Here is a 23,604-nt window from a genome sequence, read left to right on the forward strand (position 1 = left end):
TTAAGTCTGCTCAAACCAGTTGGGCTTAGTTCTTGCCAGATTGAGTCCCTTTATAGATTGTGCCAGTATTGAGCCAATCAGAAGGAGCATATGCATTACTTAGTTTGGATCATGGGTCTGCTGCTCTAGTTATATAACTCTATAACCCGAAGACGGACCCAAAGCATCCAAGCGTGTCTAGTCTTTACTTTGAGGCATCGCGGCACTAACAGATCCCCTCGCATTAGCACTTTGACCGTCTGTTTTTAACCCTGAGTTAGGACGCCATGCCCTGACTGGCTAACTGTGGAATCAGCTGTTGGCTCAGCTTTATTCTAAGGATCATGACCTCCTGATACGCCACATGATCAATAATATCATTTACTAATTTATAATGGAATATACAGATCCTGGAGATAAATTGTATGGACCAATGGGAGACATAAGGGACTTGTATTCCCTGCCATTGCCAGTATATGTAAAATATGACATTTCTCCTTTCATATGCCAGGTACACTGATCAGAAGTCCAGCCACTTCCTGTCAGGCTTGACAAATTCACGATTCTTGCTAGATTATCTGAGAGACTGACTTGCTAGTACTTCAATTCAATCAATTTTTCAACTGAGAAAAAGTTACTCATGAAGGGACCTCACTATCCAACCCATAATACAGGATTTTAACGTATTCTTTAATACCTTGGGAATCAAAATATAACTTGGGCATTTATTTAGACGTTTTTACATTTTTCATTTGTCAGTGTCAATGAGCACTTGTTTTGAAAATAAATCTTGTTCTTGGCGGAAATGTTGTCGTTGTATAACTGAAGACGCTGTGTAAACTAAACCCAAAACGTACGTATGCAGGAACTGTACCATTGTATGTGTTTTATTTTTTATTGAACACAAGGACGCGAGGACTCTGGTGCCCTCTAGCGGTGGTTTGTGTTGGTTCGCTATTAAACCTGTTGTACTGCATTCTAACGTAGGCCTAGATGGCATTCTTAATGCTCGGCTTCGGTTGACTATGTACTTCCTATTTTGACACTAAACAGAGCTTTGACTAGCTTATTTGACTCTCACAATACTTTGTGTGTGTTTGGGTATACAACTGCTGAAGATTTCACTGAGCAGCTACGGTTTTTATAAGGCTTTCCTAAGTTTATAATAGCATTGAAACTTTAGGCTAGTAAACCAGAGAGAGTTAACTGTAAAACACCTCTCTACAAGTCTCTCTAGTGAGCTACCTCTCTGCCACCCTCTCTCCCTCGCTTAGTGCTTTACCTCTTTATGATTGTGTTTGATTAAAAATGTGGCCTGACAGAGCAAGAGATCAACGGACAGACAGCCAAACAGACTGACGGACAGATAGATGAATGGATGTATTGATTCAATCCTCGTTCCTGAGATAGAAGGAAATTCTTCTGTTTTTCCACAGCTGTTACATTCCCATTTCTCTCTCACCCTCTCGGCCGCCCGCCCGCCCCCCCCCCCCCCCCCCCCCCCCCCCCCCTCCCCTCCCTTCTGACATGTGACCCCAGCGAGGGCTCCAACCCCAGCGGGACGGGGGGATATCTGAGTACTAGGGAGACGGCCCCCGTGGACACTCAGTTGTGGGAGCGCTGGGACCTGGGAGCGCCGGTTCTTCTCCGGCCAGTGGAGAGCTGGGATCACCGTTTAGCTCGTGACCCTCGGGAAATACTGGCGCCCTTCTCCAGGGACGGATCCTAAGGCTTTTCTGGAGGCTCCCTGCTGAGGTTCTGACCCACATCTAGAAGGTTCTGATGTTCTCTGACTGATCTTCACCTGCAGCAGCGTCCGGCTTGGGGCATTTTTTTTTGGATTTAGGCTACTGTATATGAATATATATACACACACACGGGTTGTTTCGGACCATGATGGACAGGAAGGGGTCCGACATGAGCCCAGCAGGGGGCAGAGGGTCCAGGAGGTCCCGGTTCCATGACGGGGGGGTCCAGGGGGATTCAGGTATCTTACCTATCGGCAAGATCACCAGGCGGACCTCCGCGAAGCCCCCGTACCTCCAGCAAGCAGGCGTGGCGCACGCACGCCGGTGAGAGCGCGGTGATATTTTTATTTATTTATATATAGGCCTACCTTCTTTCTCATTTCTAGTCAAGCTATAACCAAAAAAAAAGTACCAAGTTTTGGTTAGGCTGGTCATCAGAGCCGGGAGGGGAGAAGCTAGGGTCATGACCTCTGTCTAGAGGGACAAGCAGCCTCTTCTATCAGTTCTGTTTCTATGTTGCTGCTTCTTGTGTTATCACAGAACACAGTTCGTTATCAGTGCCTACATTCTGTGTTCTTCTTCTGTTGCTGTTCCTTGTGTTTTCAGTGTCACTGTTCTGTGTGTTCTACTTCTATGTTGCTGTTCCTCGTGTTTTCAGTGTCTACGTTCTGTGTTCTACTTCTGTAGCTGTTCTTTGTGTTTTCAGTGTCTCTGTTCCGTGTGTTCTACTTCTATGTTACTGTTCCTTGTGTTTTCAGTGTCTCTGTTCTCTGTGTTCTACTTCTATGTTTCTGTTCCTTGTGTTTTCAGTGTCTATATTCTGTGTGTTCTATTTCTGTGTTGCAGTTCCATGGTTTAGGACGGTGGTTGGCATGTGAGCAAATGGTGCTATAAACATTTACTGAAACGGCACATGCTATTTTCACACTCTGTCTGCCCTTATGCCTAAAAGAAGACCATCTTAAACTGTGTGTGTGTGTGTGTGTAAAAGTGTTTGAGATGGATAATTGCAAGTGCGAACAGGATATTTAGAGTGAAGCTCTTAGATAATTAAAAAACTTTAATTATATTAAGTTGGAGTAAGGAAAAGCCTTCCCAGTATCATGTGCTGTGTTAAACATGCAAGTGTTGACCTTGCGGCTGTAGGGAACTTTAGTCCTCGTAAACCTTTCTGGTGCTGACACGCAAATAAAAAATATTTATTATAGTAAGCCCGCTAATCTGCCCCTGACTACGGCAACTGGATGCAGTCTGTGTGAGGATGGATGGGTGACCTTCAAGGCTTCCAACTTGTATTGATCCATTTCCAACTGATCCATATATATTGACGTTGACAACTGTCAACTGACGTTTTATGCTGCCTGTCTTGTCTTAACCACAGTAACCTAGCTGCTAGCTTGTGTTTGGAACCAAGATGCAGCCAAGATGACCACTAGGTGGATAATGGCCAGAATGCCCCACTAGGGAGTTGGCAGCTGATGCTATATTAATGTTTAATAGCATGAATCAGCCTGCCCCGCAGCTACACAACATTACAGATTTATGAGTCGAGGTCTCTCTCTCTTTGTCTCTCTGTCTCTCTCCCTCCCTCTCCCCATGCGTCTCTCTCTCTCTCTCCCATCAGACCATAATGTGACAACGGAGTGCACTTGCTTTATATTACATGCATTTGATTTCTTTGTGCTTCATTGGTCTTCGATAAGGAAGTGTTCTGGTTGGAGAAAGGAGAGCGATCTGCTCTCCAATTGGGGGCCCTCTCGCCATTGTACGTTGTACTTCATCGCTGAAGTCCACAGATTCCTCCAAGTAAAGGTCTCTGTCTCGCTCTCTTTTTCACATCTTCTCTATCTCTATATCATAGTCTCTCTGCCGCAATCTCTCCGAGACTGAATGTCTCGGAGAGACAGTGTTGTCGTATCACTTCATATGGTGTTGGGTATTATTAGTGTGTGTGTGTGTGTGTGTGTGTGTGTGTGTGTGTGTGTGTGTGTGTGTGTGTGTGTGTGTGTGTGTGTGTGTGTGTGTGTGTGTGTGTGTGTGTGTGTGGATAGCCCTCTGCGTTACAGTGATGTAAATCCTAGTCAGCAGTAAGAGAAGCTGCAGTGTGACGAAATAACCTAAGATACACAGACACACTGACACGCACACGCCCACACGCACACATTCAGCCGACCCGCTTTGGTCTGGAGTGTAACGTTGTGTTTCCTTTGGGGTCCTAGTGAGAAAATGATCAGGTGTATTTTGCATTTTTGCACAATACACTTCACAGGATGAATAGGTTTATAAAATGCAGATTGCCATTCACGCACGCACTATAGCACCGCAAACAATGTACTGCCACTCTGTACTTGATAGTAGTATAAATAAAAATAAGAAGTATCTTAATCTTCAATCAAGTGATATTTTGTGTTTGTACCGTGCCCTCTCTATGCTCGCTCGCTCGCTGGTGTGAAATGTCCATTTTTTTTAGGAATTTTGTGATCTCCTCATGCATTACTACCACTTAGATGTTGGCACGGGTGTCAGAAGGTGGTAATTCCGGTAGCTTAAGAGCTGGTGATTGCACACACTGTCAAGCAGCTCTTGGTGTAATTTGTGTCTCTGTTTACCAGCAGAGTGCTTGCCAGGCCTTTAACTGATCCCTTGAGGACGCACACTAGCATGTCCTTGAACACGGACGATCCGTTTGGTTTATCAGATTCATTTAGCACGTTAGGACTTGGCCTAGACCCCAATCTCAATGGGGGCCCCAGACGTCTAGTGTTACAATCTGCCCCGCAACCCTGCACTAAAGTCATATGCTCTTTTAACTTGAAGTCTCTTTTTAAAAGACCCTAACTATAAAACCCAACCTAGAATAACTAACTATATATCCTCTCAACTCACTTTACTTGAAACAATAATAATGTACAATAGGTAGCTTTCTATCTATTTGAATCGACACTAATTTACTCTATCTCTATTTTCATCTACACTCGCAGTCTCCTTTAGATTAGAGATTGCATTCCTCTCGTCTGCAATCAGACACTAAGCTTTCCCTGTCTTGGAACTGTCAAAGCGCCAATCACGTTCATCCTGCTAAAACAGCCCACAGAGATTGATGCCTTTTGACAGATGTCATCGCAGCGGCCGCTCTCTGTAACCGTGAAATGTTGCCCGCAGACGTGCCGATGAGGGCACAGCTGAGGCAATAAGGCAAGGAACCCCTGAGAAACCCCATACCCACGTCACATGACCAGCTGTCATTCACACAGGCTCTGCCCTACACCATGCTGGCCATTACGTCATCGGAGTTCGTTGAACATGGGACATTTAAAAGGTGCACATTCAGTGTCCAGTTCGAAAGTCATGTCGGGTCAGGTTTATTTTCTCAGAGGTCGAATTGCCCCACATCCCCCTAACTCTACATTCAAAGATTCAAAGGTTTTTATTTCTCACATACTCACGCAGGATGTGCGGTGAAATGTTGGTGTGACATACTCTGCATTATGGTGCTTAAAATATCAATAAAAAATCAATATCAATACACAAGAAAGATAAAGCATTGAGTTATTAAGTTATTGCAAGTATGTTAAGTTATTGTATATTATGCACGTGAAGTTATGTAAGAGTTGTGAAAGGAAGAATATTATAAATAGATATAAAATCAAAACTAGGTCCCCCTAACTCTCGGTCCTCAGAACTTTAGGTCTTCAGAACTCTAAGTCCTACTAACATGGTCATGTAATTTATCTAATTACTTGTAACACTAAGGTCCTCATAACTCAATGAATGATGGGTTAGCTAGATGGACCAATCACGGAGAGATGTCCCTTCGATGGCTTTATGATGTGATATCCTTTCAGAAATATCAGATGAGCTCGATGATTAACACCTAATGCAGCCCAGAGTAGAGCTTCAACCCTCGGTCTGAAATCAGCTGACTCGGGGTGAGGGCTGGAGCAGAAACATGGAAACTCATACTTCTGCCTCCGACAGTTCAGTTCGAGAACTCTTGGAACTAGATCTCTCTAGAAGCATTCCGACTCGAAGACAGATGCTAATTTCAGATTGAGTGTCTGTCACACACACCCTCCTCCCCAGATTCAATATTCGTAGCACGCCCATGGGTTTCATAGGGTTAGATAGGGAGGAAGAGAGGTGTGTGTGTGTGTGTGTGTGTGTGTGTGTGTGTGTGTGTGTGTGTGTGTGTGTGTGTGTGTGTGTGCTCTTTTTTCTATTAAATTCCCAAATGTGGCTTTTAGTCAAAGAAAAAAAAATATGAATAAAAAAACGAATTGGTGTTTGTTTCTAATTAGCATTTTGACAGTGAAGGGAAAAACGGTCTGTCTAGTTACTGGACCAGATAAAATGAGACGGAGAGGTAATAAAGTCTGTCGGCACGAGGACCTTGGATTTATTAAGTAAAGTGGCAACGGTTATACAGAGTCATAAAGCGTGAGAAATCGAATATGTCTAAGTCCCTAATCAGCGCTGATGGTTCGTCCGGAGCTTCGCCTCCGTGGAAGGTCTGCTTCAGAAGAAGATGAAGAGTCTCTGTGTGATACAGTTTTATGCTGTATCCTCCTCTCGATGAGGTGTGTGCGTTTGAGGTGTGTATGGTTCTGTGTGTTTTTGCTTGACCTTGGCTCCCAGGCCCTGGTGTATGCAAGTGTATCTTCTTGTGTTCCTACTAACGGGGAAGAGCTCCTCAGTGTCTCCTTTGTTCTCGAAGTATCTCTTGTGTGCTCGAAGTATCTCTTGTGTGATGAATTAATGTGGCTCTCCCGTTCTTGAGGATGACTGTTGCATTGTCTGAGTGTTTACCATTTGCCTGCTTGGGAAATGGGGCCTTGGCTCTGGCCTTGACCTGACTATATTATCATGTTTGTGTTATGTGTTAAAAGTTGACTATATTGTAATGTGACTGCCATGTGATGTGCTCATCAGGCTAGGGTAGGAGTTAGCTATATTTGTAATGTACATGTGATGTACTCAGCAGGTTATTTTTCCCAACAACAGGTCCATAACATTTTTCAACAGAATATCAACGATTGATCACCGAATAAACCAACTAACTTTTGCGGGAAAAGTACCATGGATGGCAGACTGCATTGCAAAGTTGTGTTTCGTCTGAAGGCATAGAGTTAAATTAAACAATAAATCAATAGTTTGGTCCTTGGATCACATCGGGTTTACCTACTTTGTCAGTTTACTGACTGTTGTCAGTTTTGATAATACAAATATATTTTTTCAGGCGTTCATCTCTTGACCAAACGCGATAGTGGCGAAGTCACGCCCTTTCCGGTAGAGCCCACGGGACCTATGAGATCGAAAAATGAGAAATGTATTTCCGTTTAATGTTTCCGTTTAATATGAACTTATAAAAATAAGTTCATATTTATTCCTCCTATGCTCGTTGTTGACGATGTAATAGTTGTGTTTTTCATGTACTTGTTCTGCCTCTCCGGGGAGTGTTAACTGGCATACACCACTCGTGACAGACCGGAAGATTGCGCTACTCCAGGATAACGCTAAAATGCAGGATCTTCTTCTTAACAAGTTGATGGCCAGGCATTCGTTTATCTGTTTCCGTGAAGACAGAGGACGGTGCAGGACGTGCAGGTCAACCCGGGCTGCTGGATCTAGCATTTAAAACCAAACGTCGGAAGATGTAAATCCGAGTCAACCAAAGCAACACCTTAAGTCAAGTAAGATGACGATGATGTCAACCGACAGTTTTTAAACATATCTTATTTTTAACATGTGTCGAAGTTTTTTCTATTAAGAGCACATCGACAGTAGAAGTAGGCAGATGTTGGGGAAGAAATTAAAAAAAGTTGTCGTCTTAAAATCGAGCGAAATCTGCAAGTTGTATAGGCCTACAGGGTGTAGGGTGTACGCGAAACATGACTACATTAAATCTCAAACTTGAGTGTATGCCTGGTAAGCTCAAACATGAACATGCTGGAACATAGGACGCACACACACACGCACGCACGCACACGCACACACAGGGATTTAAGGAGCTTCAGAAATGATCATCTTATTAAATAGAGAAAAACATTCAGCTAAACAGCAAAGACTAATCCATCTGACCATCAATTTTAAAGTTTATGCAAACTGCCGTTTGCATAACTGCGTTATCTCTTCCCATACACTCTTCCCTTATACAGAGATTTACTCCCTACCCCGCTGTCTCCCGTTGTCGTCTGTCTCTAGTCCACCTCTCTGTTCTTGGCAGCCTTTGTCCCACCACTTATGGAACACGTTATCAACACACTCAGGCCTGGGGTCGCTCCAAAGGCCGTTGTACTTGAGGGAGAATGTGGTACCATGTTTACTCGATTCTCCACGTGAGAAATGACATAACTCCTTTCAAAGAGGCGTCCCCCTCTGGTCAGAACAGTCTCATTAATAATGAATGCACAGAGAAGGATTCACAAATGTATTTTGTGATTTATAAATTACTCTTCTCACAAATACATTTCAATGCACACACAAATGGATATCGGTATGTATAAATGTAAAATAAATCCAAATGTAATATGAATCCCTAAATATATTAATAAAAAAAATATTTACAATTTTCATCAAAATATATTTGGATGTTGTTACATGTATAGACAAACTTAAACTTGAATTTACAAAGAGCTTTTCATTTGTGAACTTGTCATTTGTGTGTGAACTGGTCTGTATTTATATGTGGTCTTTTCAGTCTCTCCTGACGTTGCTGGATTCACAAATGCATTTTTTTCAACAAGGAACTCAAAAAAGGAAATCAAACTGTTCTGGATCAATCTGGAGAGACTATTGTGGTTTCGATGTGCTTCATTCACGCACACACGCACACGCACACACACACACACACACACACAGACACACAAACACATACACACAGACACACACACGTACATATACAAATATTATGCAAAACAGTGTGCTGAAGTGGTCAGTGTTCTGCGGAAAACGGAAGAGAGGGTCAAGCAAAACAGGAAACCAGAGCTTAGATTGTAAACTTAGATTGTAGAACCGGCGCTCCCAGGTCCCAGCGCATCCAGAACTGAGTGTCCACGGGTTGTAAATCAGATAAGGGGTAGACATGTAGAACTTAAACAACCCACTATTTTTAGCGATACATGTCAGCAAAAAACCCAGAACCAATGACAACTGACGTGGTCATGGAAGTGGAGTTGGATGCGAGCCCTGATGACACGGATAGGAAGATGAGTGAATGACATTGATGTTCAGTTTTTACAGTGCACTACAGAGAACAAAGGGTCTTCATGTTTTCACACAAAAAGACCAGCGTGGATCATTTCACCAGAGCCTTCCTGACGACCTCGATAACTTCATCCACAAATGTCAATATCCAATCCATCTGTGTAACTTTGTGTTTTTGTTCCTAACCTTTTTCAGCCTTGGTTTGCTATCGGACCGTAGTGCGCCGCCTCATGTTCCTGGTCCTCTTTTGAGCCCCCTGATTGGTGGGCTCCCTGGGAGCTCTCTGCTGATTGGGCAGCAGGCAGCTTGTCTTCAGTTGGCGCGGATTAAAACCCAGCTAGCTCTGTCTCAAATCAGCAGTGCTATTGCTGCCGGGCATCAAGCCGTTGCCTCGAGGACCGTCTCCAACACCCCTCCCTACCTTGTATCCACACCAGCCCCTTCCCCTACAGCGACGGCCATCAATCTGCTGAACCTTCTGAAGGTTGCAAACTTGTCCCACAAACTATATAACCCCTATTCCTTAGAGAGCCAGGATTATCCACCTTACCAACCTCCAAGTGCCCAGGTAGACCCTGGCAATGTGAGAGAGCCTTCTCACATGGTCACTGGTTCAACCCCTGCATCTATTGGGGCCTCCTTCGCGACTTCTATGAATCCCAGCAACATTCACCCAGAGATGCACCCCAGCTCTATGGGCTTCATCCCTGGTCAGAGTCAGCCAGCCCCTGAGTTTAAGGGGGCCATGAACATCCACATAAAGCAAGCCAAAGGATCTACTATATGGTCAGGGGAGTCCATGCCATCTGACTGCCCTTCCTCATCCAAGCATGCTGCAAACAGCCCGGCCCGATATACCTGTGAATCGGCCATGGACATCCTCAAGCGCTTCAACCTTCAAGAAGAGGACTTGGAGGCGCTGTGTGCTTACCCAGACGATCAGCTCTCCACCGCCAACCTACCCTGCCTGCTGCGAGACATCAGCCAAAATAAGGCCAACCGGTTATCTGCTGCTACTTCGTCAAGCATGGTCCACCAGGCTCAAGGCAGCCATTGTGTCCCAGAAACAACATTAGGACCCGGGGCCGATGTGAAGCGTGCGGTGGGAGCGCCTTCTGCCTTTCAGCAGCCAATTAAAGTGATTGAATACGGACATACTAGTAAATATAACGTAGGTATCCGGGAAGAAGAGAAAGATAGAGGACACCACAGCATTAGTGTCAGGCCCAGAAGCTTAATTGAAAGTGGCTTAATGGGAAGTTCAACTAGCCAAAGCCGGGAGACTCTGGAAAAGGACCTAGCGCAGGCCAAACATGGTTGTTCGTTGGCACAGAGATCTACCAACTTGTCTCCTTCTGTTTACAGTCCGTTAACAAGCGTGACTTTTTCCCCAGCCGCTACCAACATTATACCCAAGAGGGATTCTAGTGCTGATCAGGCAGCATCTGCAGCAAGTCAAAGACCAGCTAAAGGCACCGGACACACTAGTCACAGACCGGCGCTAGGTAGCGGGACTACCAGTCATAAAGCAACCACGGGACCTACTGGAACTAACCGTCACAAACCAGCTACAGGTCCCGGAACTAACCGTCATAAACCAACACCAGGTACCGGAACTACCAGTCAGAGCCCAGCTCCAGGCGCTGGAACTACCAGTCCAAGACCAGCTCTAGGTGTGGGAACTACCATTCTCAGACCAGCTCCAGCCACCGATCCAGGGCCAGTTCCCATCCCCAGGTCCATCCCTACGAACCAGGGGCCCCCTCCAGCATCTGGTGAATCCATCCAGAGACCTCCGCCAGTCAAGCCAGCCGACAGAGTGCCGACGGCGGCCATGATCAGCGACTACATGGGTTTCGAACCTGATCTTTTCCCCCACACCTGTAGTCTCTGTAACAAACCTTGTGCTGCCATGAAGGTGAGTATGTCAGTGGTTCATTATCGCTCCCTATGGGAGCTAGGTAAATAAGTGTTGTTCCATCCTATGCAAGGATTATTTATTTTTTTAAAGCATATGAATGTCAATGGTGACCAGGAACGTTAAATGGGTGATATTACGCCTCCTATGTGTCTGTTTCCTTCAGGACTGGCTGGACCACAAGAAGCACAAAGTCCACCGGGCCAGCTGCCAACTGCTAAGCAGACAGTCAGTAAATTTCCTTCTCTCAAACTAAACCAAATTGAGCCGGCTTAAATGGTGGGTCATGGAGTCTGAGGCGAGGTCCACATGTAAATTGGTATTTATAAAACATATCATTTCCTTTACGCGAAATGGGGTTTCAGGTAACTGAATACAAAGCTTTTTTTAAAACTCATTCATCATGACTTTGATTTACATAATTTAGTTGTCCATTAATACGTGTGCGCCTAATGCTATTCTGTGGTGTCTGTCAGTGTTCTACCGCCAACTACTGGCCTGGCATGCTTAGGTCGGCATTTTAAGCGAATGTGTTTTGTGCTTGTCAAGGTATTCCGAATGGGAGCCCGATGCAATAACAATCGAGTAAGTCCCACTGACATTAGTCTAGTCTTTTTTCAAAGGCTCACTCCTGATAATCATTACGTTTACGGTTAATGATATATCATAGTTGGCTTTTTTGGGATGTGTGGGTAACATCTTCTGCTACATTTAAAAGCTCTACACTACAGTAACTAAAGCTCTACACTAACCCGGGGATTCCACCGGACACATTACGGTAACGTTACGGCTGCGGCACGTCTTGGCCGCGACTTTGCCCTGCTTGCATTTCCACCGGGCGCGTTACGGCAGCGCAACGCTGCCTTGCGAGCCAGCCGTATTCCCGCGAGATCACGAGATCCCGCGATAATCCTAAACCTAATGTACTCACCTTCCACTCCCAAAACTACTGCAATTAAATGCCAGGCTTTGTCCTTTCTGACATTGTTCTTATAAAAAGGATGATTTGAGACCCTTTGATTGATTGACTGCTGACCTGGTGCCACCGGTCATGACGTAATAATGTTGGTGTTTTATTTATTGTGTTTTATTTTGAAAATTGACCGGAATGCTCTATGGCTTTTACTTTTTCACTTCCTGCCCTGATCGATCTGCTCTGTTGAAATTGACGCGGTTCAGCAACGGCTTGCGGCCAAAATAGAAATGCTACGGAATGATAGTGCTGCGGCACGGCGAGCCGCTCCTGGGACGTTGCTGAGACGTTCCGCAGCCGCGCCCGGTGGAAATGGTCTCATTGATTAGAGTGGAACCTATCTGCTGCGTTCCGCAGCCGCAACGTTGCCGTAACGCGTCCGGTGGAATCGAGCCTTTACTCTTCCTAAAATTAAGTTAATTGAATGAATACCTGTGGAAGATGCCCATAATGGTAGAATGTGGGTTTGTTTGAACATACCTGTCGATGATGGGTAGCACATTGACAACAATCAGCAGGAAAACACAGGGCAAAACGGGATTTGACTTTACTTGTCTACCTCCTTTAGCTCGGACCCTGAAGAATCCCAGCAACCCCCCACGACTACCACAGACACCGCTTCCTTCCAGAGTTCCAGGCCCAGTCTTCAGCCGACCAGCCATGGAGGTCCTGCCCCAACAAACTCTGCACCTCCTTTGACAAGGTCCTCAGTGGACACAAAGATTTTGGAAACGGGCAAGTCTCGGTCTCCACAGAGGATGAGATCAAAGTCAAAGTCTTCAGGAAGGATAAGATCAAGGTCAAAGTCTTCAGGAAGGAAAAGATCAAGGTCAAAGTCTTCAGGAAGGAAAGGATCAAGGTCAAAGTCTCCCCAGACGAAGAGGTCAAGGTCTCGTCAGACAAAGAGGGCAGGGTCAAAGTCTTCAGGAAGGAGGCGGTCGAGTTCAAGGGAGAGGTCAACGTCCAGCGGGAAAGCTAACTCACCCCGTAGCTCAAGACCTGTCCACAGGTAACCCAGATTCCCTCAATCTCAACCAAATGCATCCCCACCATTCTTCATGCTCGCTTACTTTAATAATATACATGATTGAAGTCAGGCTTCACAGTGATAATAATAAGACCTCCCATCTGTCCCTTCCACCTCACCTCTTTGTGATTGGTTCCTTCTTTCTCAATAACCTGCAGTAGAAGCCGCTCCCGGTCCTCTTCAAACTCCTCCTCCAGCTCTTCCTCCAGCTCCGACCGTTACCGTGGCAAAAGGCCGTCCTCGCCAGCCAGAAGGTCTAGGCGAAGGTCTGCGTCCCCACGAAGAGGTCGGAGGTCACGTTCCCATTCACCATGGAGACGAACCCGCAAGTGAGTCGTTAACCTTGATTTGTTGAATCTTCTATCATTGGCAATGGTTGGTTACGGTTAATTATTGATGGTAAACGGTAGTAATCTTAGATAACCTCTTCACATTAATAAGTTGTCTTGTTTAACTGGTATGGTCTAGTATTCATGGTGATCTTGATCCTCCCAGGTCCCGCTCTGGGTCTCGATCCCCTCACCCCTCCTCTCAGCGAAGAAGGTCGCGCAGGCACGATGGGAGGTCTTCGGGTCGCAGACAAGAGGAGACCAGCGTAGAACAGCTGGCCAAGAAACTACTGGAATCCTCTGGTAAGAGACCAGGTAGAGAGACGTAATGGAAGGTGAGGGAGAAAGAGATTGAGGTAGAGAGACCTTGCAGAATATCCCCGTAGATGAATCAGGAGAGGGAGTCAAGCACATTTAAGATTGTTAGATACAGGCAAAGTGAAACCTGATCAGACTCTTCCTGCTTCTCCATTCTCCTCTTCCCTCTGTCTTTCTAACCTCGTTTTCCTTTCTACTTTCTCTCCATCTCCTCTTCTTCCCCCTGTTGTCTTCCTCTCCTTCTCCCGCTCCTCTCCTCAAGGTGTCCAGAGCTTCACTGGCTCCTCCAGTCTAGAGCTTGTGGTCCAGTCTCTGGCCCCAGTGCTGCTGGCAGAGCTGGCCAAGCTGAAGGCCGCTTCATCATCATCCTCTGATTCATCTAAAGAAAAGAAGCCATCCTCCTCCTCCTCATCTAGAGATGAACAGAAGCAGTCATCCTCCTCATCTAGAGACGAGAAGAAGCCATCCTCCTCCTCCTCATCTAGAGATGAACAGGAGCCGTCATCCTCCTCATCTAGTGACAAGAAGAAGCCATCCTCCTCCTCCTCATCTAGAGATGAACAGAAGCCATCATCCTCGTCATCTAGAGACAAGAAGAAGCCATTCTCCTCTTCCTCATATAGTGATGAACAAAAGCAGTTGTGCTCTTCATCTAGAGACGAGAAGAAGCCATCCTCCTCTTCCTCATATAGAGATGAACAAAAGCAGTCATCTTCTTTATCTAGAGACGAGAAGAAGCCACCCTCCTCTTCCTCATCTAGAGACGAGAAGAAGCAGTCATCCTCTTCATCTAGAGACGAGAAGAAGCCATCCTCCTCTTCCTCATCTACAGATGAGAAGTTGTCAACCTCATCAAGAGACGAGAAGAAGCCATCTTCCTCATCTAAAGATGAGGAGAAGCCACCATCCTCTTCCTCATCTAGAGACGAGGAGAAGCCTCCATCCTCTTCCTCATCTAGAGACGAGAATAAGTCATCATTCTCTTCCTCATCTATTGCTGAACAGAAGCAGTCAGCCTCTTTGACATCTAGGGACGAGAAGAACCCATCCTCTTCCTCTAGAGATGAAGAGAAAGAATCTTCCTCCTCTAGAGATGAACAGAAACAGTCTTCTCTGTATATAGATGAACAAAAGCAGTCATCTTCCTCATCTCGAGATGACCACAAACAGGCATCCTCTTCTTCGACCAAAGGAGGGAAGGAACCACCATTGTCCTCGTCCTCTTCCTCTGCCTCTACCCAGGCAATCAAGAAGGTGCTGGTTAAGAAGAGTGCACCAACGATGTCTTCTAAACCTCAGGGGGTGAGTTTGGATGTGTTCCCACAGAATAGAACAAACCTTTCAACCTTTTTTACTTTATGGATTATGGCAAAACATTTTTTCAAAGTTGAGTAGTTTTCAACCTTTGTTTTTCCCACTTGTATATCTTCTCGTTCTCTGCGTCTTCCCCAGTGTTTGTGTATCTGTGTATAACTCTGTCTCCTGGGTCTAGTCGGGTCTCCTGGGCTTCGTACCGGCCCACCCTCCCCTGCTCCTGTCTGGGCTTCCCTCCACGGTCACCAAGCAGCAGGTGATCTCCGCTGTGGAGAAGTTGGGAAAAACACGATTCATTTATTTGGATGAACATCGGCAAGAGGTGAGAGTTAACCCTGATGATTTGACTTATGAGGTGTGAGTTAAGGAGCCCCTCCCGACTAGCAATTCTAAAAAAAGAGCAGGGGCTTCATGCATCAGTCTTCGACTATTGCCTGAAGGCCTTTTTGTGAACAGAATCAGGTATTTGACCCTGATCTTGCATGCCTATGAGCCGTTGCACACTTCAACCGAAACTGTGGTAACGTGTGTTTTAAAGCCAAATGCTCAATGACAGCTTCTACACATTTCAAGTTTTCCCGTGACATAAACCAACATGGCAGCAATATATCATTTCTGTCCCCCGGCAAATATATGTATATCTAACAGGGAATCGGTTATGGAAATAATGTTGATTTTGTAGTGGCCATTTACATCTTGAAATTAACCTTAAATCCTTTGGTCCCTAATATACTATGCGCCTATACTAATGCCCTTACAGAAAATCACGTATTAAATGTGATTTAGGATTTTTTTCAGAGAAAATTAACTCTGTATATGTGTCTTTAGGCTACAGTGTACTTTCTACAAGCGACTGCAGCGAAGGCGTTGCTGCGTTTTACGGAGCTGAAGATCGGAGGAAATCCAATCACTGTGACCCAGATCCAGGTAAACTCATTCTTTCCCTCCCCTACCTCGTCTCTACCTCACAAAATGGCTCAACAATGTAAAGCTTTGTTATTTTTTCACCTATGCTCTTTCTCTTGTCTCTAATCACAACACTTTCTCCTTTTTGTCCATCTCTGTCTCGTTAATGGTGTCTCTGCAGAAGTCCGTTTCCCCGAAGCTGAAAGAGAATCAGACCAGTACCAAGCCAGGAAGCAGGGCACTCCCCGGCGACAAGACGACCACGCCCGGCGACAAGACGACCACGCCCGGCGACAAGACGACCACGCCCGGCGACAAGACGACCACGCCCGGCGACAAGGCGACCACGCCCGGCGACAAGACGACCACGCCTGGCGACAAGACGACCACGCCCGGCGACAAGACGACCACGCCCGGCGACGAGGCGACCACGCCCGGCGACAAGGCGACCACGCCCGGCGACAAGGCGACCACGCCCGGCGACAAGGCGACCACGCCCGGCGAAAAGGCGACCATGCCCGGCCAAAAGGCGACCACGCCCGGCGACGAGACGACCACGCCCGGCGACGAGACGACCACGCCCGGCGACAAGGCGACCACGCCCGGCGACAAGACGACCACGCCCGGCAACAAGACGACCACGCCCGGCGACAAGACGACCACGCCCGGCGACAAGGCGACCACGCCCGGCCAAAAGGCGACCACGCCCGGCCAAAAGGCGACCACGCCCGGCCAAAAGGCGACCACGCCCGGCGTCAAGACGACCACGTCAGGTAACAAGAAGACCACGCCCGGCGACAAGACGACCACGCCCGGCAACAGGACGACCACGCCCGGCAACAGGACGATCACGCCCGGTAACCAGACCACGTCTGGTAACAAGAAGACCACGCCCGACGACGTGACCACGCCCGGCGACGAGACGACCACGCCCGGCGACAAGACGACCACGCCCGGCGACAAGACGACCACATCCGGCGACGAGACGACCACACCCGACAACATGACGACCACGCCCGACGTCAGGACGACCACGCCCACTAACAAGACGACCACGCCCGGCGACAAGACGACCACGCCCGGCGACAAGACGACCACGCCCAGTAACAAGACGACCACGCCCGGCGACAAGACGACCACGCCCGGCGACAAGACGACCACGCCCGGCGACAAGACGACCACGCCCGGCGACAAGACGACCACGCCTAGTGACACAAACGTGTCCATTGTATCCAGGATACGACCACCTGTTCCTCGGCTACACCCAGAGTGCAGAATCTCCCCCACTGTCCTCTTCCTCAAATCCATAAGTGAGTATCTTCATCCAACTCCCCATCGTTCTCAAATCAATCATTACCTCCTTCCTAGGGTTAGAGTCGGGAATGCTGTGTTTCAGTGATTTGTGATGGCTCTTCTTCCTATTTTCAAAATCCTGTTGCATGTTTTTAAACGTTCCATGTTATACCCACCAGGTGTGTGTTTGTCAGGGACAAATTATACAAATGTCTTCTAAAAATAGGTGCCATATTATACCACCAGGTGTGAGTGTGATCAGCCATTACAAGCCGTTTTGAAAATTTGCCCACCTAGGTGTCCACCTAGATGTGTGACGGATAGATGAGCAACGTTTGCAACAGTCCACTGGGTAGGCTGGTAGGCTGGTAGACTAACCAGCACACTTCTAGATGGACACGCCAATTTGTGACGTCAGAAGACGCCGATTTTCTAAACGGCTTGTAATGGCTGATCACACTCACACCTGGTGGTATAATATGGCATCTTATTTAGAAGACATTTGTATAATTTGTCCCTGAAACAATATGAAGAAAGACAAAATGGCGTTGAACCCTTAGCAAGAAATTGTTCAAACGCTTGGCAGATTGATATGAAAATGCCTTTTTCTTTCCTTACACGCATGCTTCTTCGTCGCCAAAAAACGCCATGGTGCATAACCACCACCAAGGTTTTTTCTTTGGTGCTTTTTACGTAATGTTTATTTGTTACCTGCCTGACGAAAAAGACATTTGAAATATGAGAATTGACCATGGCAGTTTATATTTCACAATGCTTCATAGTTCATTCATGGTTCATTCTGTGTCTTCTTAACAGAATGTATCGACGTGCGGAGTTGGTCACTGGCGGAAGTAGGTCTTAAAACATTTATATTTTCCATTTTTTTTTAAAACGCATGCACACATGTGTGCATGAATGCCCTCCACACACCCTCGTACTAGCTCCTCTGTGTCTCTCTTCCTTCTCCGTCTCAGTTCCAGCCCTTCGCGAGCCGCGGGGCCACCATGATTGTGACCGGTCTGCCTGACAGGGCCCGGGGCCCCTACAGGGAGACGGAGATGATACGGGTCCTGGAGGGGTTTAGCAGGACCAAACTCGACAAATACTTCATCCTTCCTGACAACTGCACGGTAAAGTTGAACCATAAATACACTCACGGTAAAGTGGTACATTAATCCAAATCGAAATGACTAGAGCTCCGGATTGGTGGGGCAAATACTGAACACTCGACCAGATGATGAACCCCTTATTCTACAAGGACCTGTCCCACACTCAGTCCATTAACCAGGCTTGAAATTATGATCGTCGTGATCTCTTATCGGGATCACACTGATCCCGAAATGTAATCAGTGTGACCTGTAATATAATTGTATTGTATAATTTGTGCGAGTGCAAATTGTTCTGATGCTGCTTTTATGAAAAGAAAATTCCGTCCAACGTCCCTTTCTCTGCAATATAGTTTTGGAAAGATATGTTTAATGCCGGAAAGTTCAAATTCAAAGGGCAAGCATTGTCATATTTGTTTTGTAGGTTTGTGTCCGGATCAAAATGTTTGCTGTAGTTGCTTTAGCGATGGAGACTGCTCTGTGTGTCCAGGCATTTGTAGAGATGGTGGCCAATAAGATGGAGCGGCTGATGGATGTGCTGGCCAATGGATTGCCCATGAACGGTGGCTTGCTCCGTTGTCACCTACTGAAGGAGAACGCACTCAGATCTCCGGTACACGTACAGACACAGACAGACTGACTGACTGACTGACTGACTGACTGACTGACTTATATTTGAGTATTTCTGTTCTAAATTATTTTAATGTTAAACAAGAGGAGAACTTCGATTCAACAAATAACTCAGTCTGCATGACTCTTTGTTAAATGAGGGAAAAGCTAGTCTCAGGTCACAGGGGGGCTGGCATGAGCGTTGGGGAGGTTGTGGTAGGGTGCTGAAGTTCTCTCTCTGTCTGCAGATCGCCTTCTATAAACAGCTGCTGACGTGGAGTGAAAAGGTAAAACACAACACCGTACCCACTCAAAGGGGTCATGAGAGGGCACGTCGCCTGTGATCTGGGTCGACCTTCAATCTTCGTAGCCAATCAAGTGTGTCCCATGTGACCGCACAGTGAGATCATCCCGAGTATTTTGAAAATCTGCCCCTTCTGACATCACAAGTTGGCGTGTCCAACTAGATGTACGACGGATAGATGAGCAACGTTTGCTACACTCCACTGTGTATGCTGGTAGACTGATCCGTCCAGCACACATCTAGGTGGACACGCCCTCCTATGATGTCAGAAAAGGCTTGTAAAGGCTTGTAAAGGCTTGTAACGGCTAATCACACCAATATCGTATGGTGTAATATGTCACATTTTAAGGCATTTCGACAATTGGCATAGTGGGTACAGACAGTGGTGGCTGAGGGAAAACATCTAGGCATTTTGGCTGGCAGCGCAGCTGAAATCGCTGTACGAATGACTATTGGAATCCAGCCCTGCTTCCTGTGGTCTAGCTTTATGATGAGACTACATTGGAGTACAGACTGGTGTACATCAGCAACATTCCTGATGACTACTACTGGATGAAGGCCTTCCACGAAGGCATCTCCAAGACCGGAGGAGTCCGGGTCTACCTCCCGCTGATGGGCAAGGTACACACACGATGAAATAGAGGCATTGTGAGCACATCCTCATGAGTTGTACTTCATCTTGTTCCCCTATGGAAAACTGACTTTTGTGTGTGTGTGTGTGTGTGTGTGTGTGTGTGTGTGTGTGTGTGTGTGTGTGTGTGTGTGTGTGTGTGTGTGTGTGTGTGTGTGTGTGTGTGTGTGTGTGTGTGTGTGTGTGTGTGTGTGTGTGTGCAGATATTTGTGGAGTTTGTCACGGGGGAGGATGCGGACCGATTCGGCGTCTGGCTGTCCAGCTTTAGTCCGGACCCAAGGGTTGAGAACCCTGTCCGTGTCACGCGTCCCGGTACGTTACATCCTACAGCGCCGTCTAGTGGACACCATGCCACAGCACCCCTCCATGACCTCACGCTCTTCTTGTTAATGCCTAGCTCGTAACACCAGTCAGCAAGATTCAGTCAATCTTTGCTGCCTGGTTAAAGAGCCAATTTCCCAAAAGTCAGAGTTCCTTTAAAGAATTACACCGTCCATCTATTATTGACCAAGTAGTGTGTGTGTGTGTTCTGTGTTTGTGTTGCCTACCTCTGTGCTTAAATAAAGGTTGATGATGATATACCCCCCCCACCCAGGCATGGTCCCAGACATGGACGCGATCGGCCCAGTCCGTACCAACATCAGTCATAAAGCCGTGGTGAGTGGGTTGCAGCCCCCCTTCTGGCTGGTGGTGCCCACCCGGCCCCACTTGTACCCCACCCTGTCCCCCCAGTTCTACACCCCTGGTGAGACCCCCTACTTAATCCTTGCTCATCTCATGACTCACTCTAATTCAACGCAATAACGATCATGTTTTGAATCATAACAGTTATGTCCATTTTAATAGATACAATGTTAAAGACACCTTTTAAGTTTTGATTAAGAATAATTATGACGCCGTCTTTCTGTGTGGAATTCATAATAATGATAATGACGCCAGCTGTACTGTATGGACTCCTGCTATAATATTGATGATCAATATGGTTATTGTGTGACCTCTCAGCACACAGGACGGTGAAAGGGCCACGGGATGTCGAGGTGAGTCTGTCTGTCGACCAGCAACCTAATAACTTGCATTGCCCAAGCAGACCCCCCCCCCTCTCAGAGCGAGCAGCTCCAGTCAGGCAGATGGCCAGTTGGTTCGGACTGTGTGTGTGTGTGTGTGTGTGTGTGTGTGTGTGTGTGTGTGTGTGTGTGTGTGTGTGTGTGTGTGTGTGTGTGTGTGTGTGTGTGTGTGTGTGTGTGTGTGTGTGTGTGTGTGTGTGTGTGTGTGTGTGAGACGCTAACCTTTCTCTGTACAATCCCGGTCTGCATGGTCCTGTTTCAATCCAACATGTGGGATTTTATCGGGGCTAGTCTTCCCATGATCGGAACATGTTTGCGTTCAAAGACTAAAATCTGCCGGGTGTATCAAAGACAAACAAATATGGACTTTACAGATGGAGGTTGACACCATATTGATTTTTTTAAACCTCATTTCCGTGCTCATGGATCCGTTATTCACCACAGTTGCAAGCTGTAAGCCGCCCGTGCTTGTTTTGTTTTGTTATGTAAACATATGTTTTGTATCGTGGAGAATACCTTCACGTGAGTGGGTTAGTGGTGATGATGCCTGCACAATGCCCCAACAAACACTAGGATTGGCTGAAGTTAGCCAACACCGGTTCCACATGTTCGCCAACAAGAAACTCCACTTCACAACTTCCTCCAACAACAACCACCAATTAGAACGGCACACTGGCCCGATGTGGGTGTCTGTTGGGGCAAAGTGCACACACCTTTTTAGACGTTCCGTTGTCAACATCCCTCCTCTCTCGTTCTTACAGTGGGCAGAGATCAGTATAATTGGGCAGAGCGTAGTCATGGTGACAGGGCTGCCGTTGGGCGGTTACAGACATCTGGACCTCGTGAACGAGGTGGTGCCTTACTTCGTCGAGATGGACATCAGCCGTGTGTTCTACTCCGTAGTGATACTACCTCTGCAGAGAAGGGTACGCACGCACACCCACAAACTGTGTTTCGATGTCACGCATGTCCTTTGAAATGCCTACTCTCCTCTTATGTCCTTGCCTCTTTCCTCTCCATTTATTTTCACTATTGCCTCCTCTTCTCTCCACCACTCATCCCTCCTTCTCTTCTTTTACCTCCATTCTTTTCTTTCTCCCCTTCGTCGCCTCCTCCTCACTTCTTCTTCTTCTCCTCCTCTCTCGTCTTCAGGCCTTCATCCACTTTGACGACGGTTTGAAGTGTAAGGAGTTTGTCTCCGATTTCCTCCACAAGCCGTTCACTATCGGAGGATCTGACCTCACCCTCCACTTCCTCCTGGACCATCTTAAGCCCTGCACCTCAGAGGTATGGTAGGACACACACACAAACTCACACTCGCACTGTGATGCCATCAGAGATCATGTATGTGGTGTACTAATGAGTGATCATGATGTACACGAGTGTGATGTTATGACAGGTCTTGTATTCTCTCCCTGCAGCTGAAATTGTACAAGCGACTGCTTCAATGGAGCCATGTGGTGAGTATGTTTATAGTCTGTTTTAGGCCGATTCCAATCACCAATCTCTTGATGTGTGATGGCCGATCTGATACCGATCCTTTTAATGGGATATCAGCCAATCCGATACCGATCACAGATATTTTTATCAGCCGATCTGATACTGATTATAGATTTAACATTTTGATGTTGCCATCATCATCATGCGATGAGTAGTACCTTACTTATATAGAAAGAAGAAAATCAAATTCAATGGTTTTTATGTGTATTAAGGATTTAAGTATTCTGTCATGACGGGGCATTCTGTGTTGTGATATAACGGTCTGTGTTGTGATACAGCAGTCTGTTGTGATATGGCAGTCTGTGTTGTGATACAGCAGTCTGTTTTGTGATACAGCAGTCTGTGTTGTGATACAGCAGTCTGTGTTGTGATACAGCAGTCTGTGTTGTGATACAGCAGTCTGTGTTGTGATACAGCAGTCTGTGTTGTGCTACAGCAGTCTGTGTTGTGCTATAGCAGTCTGTGTTGTGCTATAGCAGTCTGTGTTGTGCTACAGCAGTCTGTGTTGTGCTATAGCAGTCTGTGTTGTGCTATAGCAGTCTGTGTTGTGCTATCGCAGTCTGTGTTGTGCTATCGCAGTCTGTGTTGTGATACAGCAGTCTGTGTTGTGATACAGCAGTCTGTGTTGTGCTATAGCAGTCTGTGTTGTGATACAGCAGTCTGTGTTGTGCTATAGCAGTCTGTGTTGTGCTATAGCAGTCTGTGTTGTGATACAGCAGTCTGTGTTGTGCTATCGCAGTCTGTGTTGTGATACAGCAGTCTGTGTTGTGATACAGCAGTCTGTGTTGTGATAGAGCAGTCTGTGTTGTGATATAGCAGTCTGTGTTGTGATACAGCAGTCTGTGTTGTGATAGAGCAGTCTGTGTTGTGATATAGCAGTCTGTGTTGTGATATAGCAGTCTGTGTTGTGCTATAGCAGTCTGTGTTGTGCTATCGCAGTCTGTGTTGTGCTATCGCAGTCTGTGTTGTGCTATCGCAGTCTGTGTTGTGATATAGCAGTCTGTGTTGTGATACAGCAGTCTGTGTTGTGATACAGCAGTCTGTGTTGTGATACAGCAGTCTGTGTTGTGATACAGCAGTGTGTGTTGTGATACAGCAGTGTGTGTTGTGATATAGCAGTGTGTGTTGTGATACAGCAGTGTGTATTGTGATATAGCAGTGTGTGTTGTGATATAGCAGTGTGTGTTGTGATATAGCAGTGTGTGTTGTGATACAGCAATGTGTGTTTTGATATAGGTGCCTAAGGAGAAAGCGTCAAAGGACCGGCTGTTGATGACGGAGATTGAGTACTGCAGCATGAGAGCGCTGAAGTTTATATTTGACATCATGGAGACCACCCAGTACCTCAGCTGCCTGGTCCTCTCTAACCGGGTACGTCTCAC

The 23,604-nt window shown here is 46.6% G+C and overlaps 2 protein-coding genes across 2 annotated transcripts in view; both read left to right on the forward strand.

Annotated features, from left to right (window-relative positions):
• Positions 1 to 1,283, forward strand: part of LOC130369837 (type I phosphatidylinositol 4,5-bisphosphate 4-phosphatase-A-like) — a 5,209-nt gene extending 3,926 nt beyond the window's left edge. Inside the window, exon 7 of the mRNA XM_056575401.1 lies at positions 1 to 1,283. This exon is cut by the window's left edge and continues 522 nt beyond it. The gene's annotated coding sequence lies outside the window, so the exon portion shown is untranslated.
• A 264-nt stretch (positions 1,284 to 1,547) lies between these two features.
• Positions 1,548 to 23,604, forward strand: part of LOC130370483 (uncharacterized) — a 28,735-nt gene continuing 6,678 nt past the window's right edge. Inside the window, exons 1-23 of the mRNA XM_056576231.1 lie at positions 1,548 to 2,051; positions 9,126 to 10,848; positions 11,015 to 11,076; positions 11,398 to 11,433; positions 12,390 to 12,830; positions 13,007 to 13,177; positions 13,344 to 13,480; positions 13,758 to 14,797; positions 14,988 to 15,131; positions 15,638 to 15,736; positions 15,897 to 17,025; positions 17,825 to 17,859; positions 17,983 to 18,138; positions 18,605 to 18,727; positions 18,972 to 19,010; positions 19,511 to 19,648; positions 19,862 to 19,970; positions 20,254 to 20,403; positions 20,661 to 20,695; positions 21,484 to 21,648; positions 21,875 to 22,009; positions 22,144 to 22,182; positions 23,459 to 23,593. Coding sequence (XP_056432206.1) covers positions 1,873 to 2,051; positions 9,126 to 10,848; positions 11,015 to 11,076; positions 11,398 to 11,433; positions 12,390 to 12,830; positions 13,007 to 13,177; positions 13,344 to 13,480; positions 13,758 to 14,797; positions 14,988 to 15,131; positions 15,638 to 15,736; positions 15,897 to 17,025; positions 17,825 to 17,859; positions 17,983 to 18,138; positions 18,605 to 18,727; positions 18,972 to 19,010; positions 19,511 to 19,648; positions 19,862 to 19,970; positions 20,254 to 20,403; positions 20,661 to 20,695; positions 21,484 to 21,648; positions 21,875 to 22,009; positions 22,144 to 22,182; positions 23,459 to 23,593 — 6,420 coding nt within the window. The 5' untranslated portion in view covers positions 1,548 to 1,872. The remainder of the gene's footprint in view (positions 2,052 to 9,125; positions 10,849 to 11,014; positions 11,077 to 11,397; positions 11,434 to 12,389; positions 12,831 to 13,006; positions 13,178 to 13,343; positions 13,481 to 13,757; positions 14,798 to 14,987; positions 15,132 to 15,637; positions 15,737 to 15,896; positions 17,026 to 17,824; positions 17,860 to 17,982; positions 18,139 to 18,604; positions 18,728 to 18,971; positions 19,011 to 19,510; positions 19,649 to 19,861; positions 19,971 to 20,253; positions 20,404 to 20,660; positions 20,696 to 21,483; positions 21,649 to 21,874; positions 22,010 to 22,143; positions 22,183 to 23,458; positions 23,594 to 23,604) is intronic.

Source organism: Gadus chalcogrammus, chromosome 17 (assembly GCF_026213295.1).
Source record: "Gadus chalcogrammus isolate NIFS_2021 chromosome 17, NIFS_Gcha_1.0, whole genome shotgun sequence".
NCBI lineage: Eukaryota > Metazoa > Chordata > Actinopteri > Gadiformes > Gadidae > Gadus > Gadus chalcogrammus.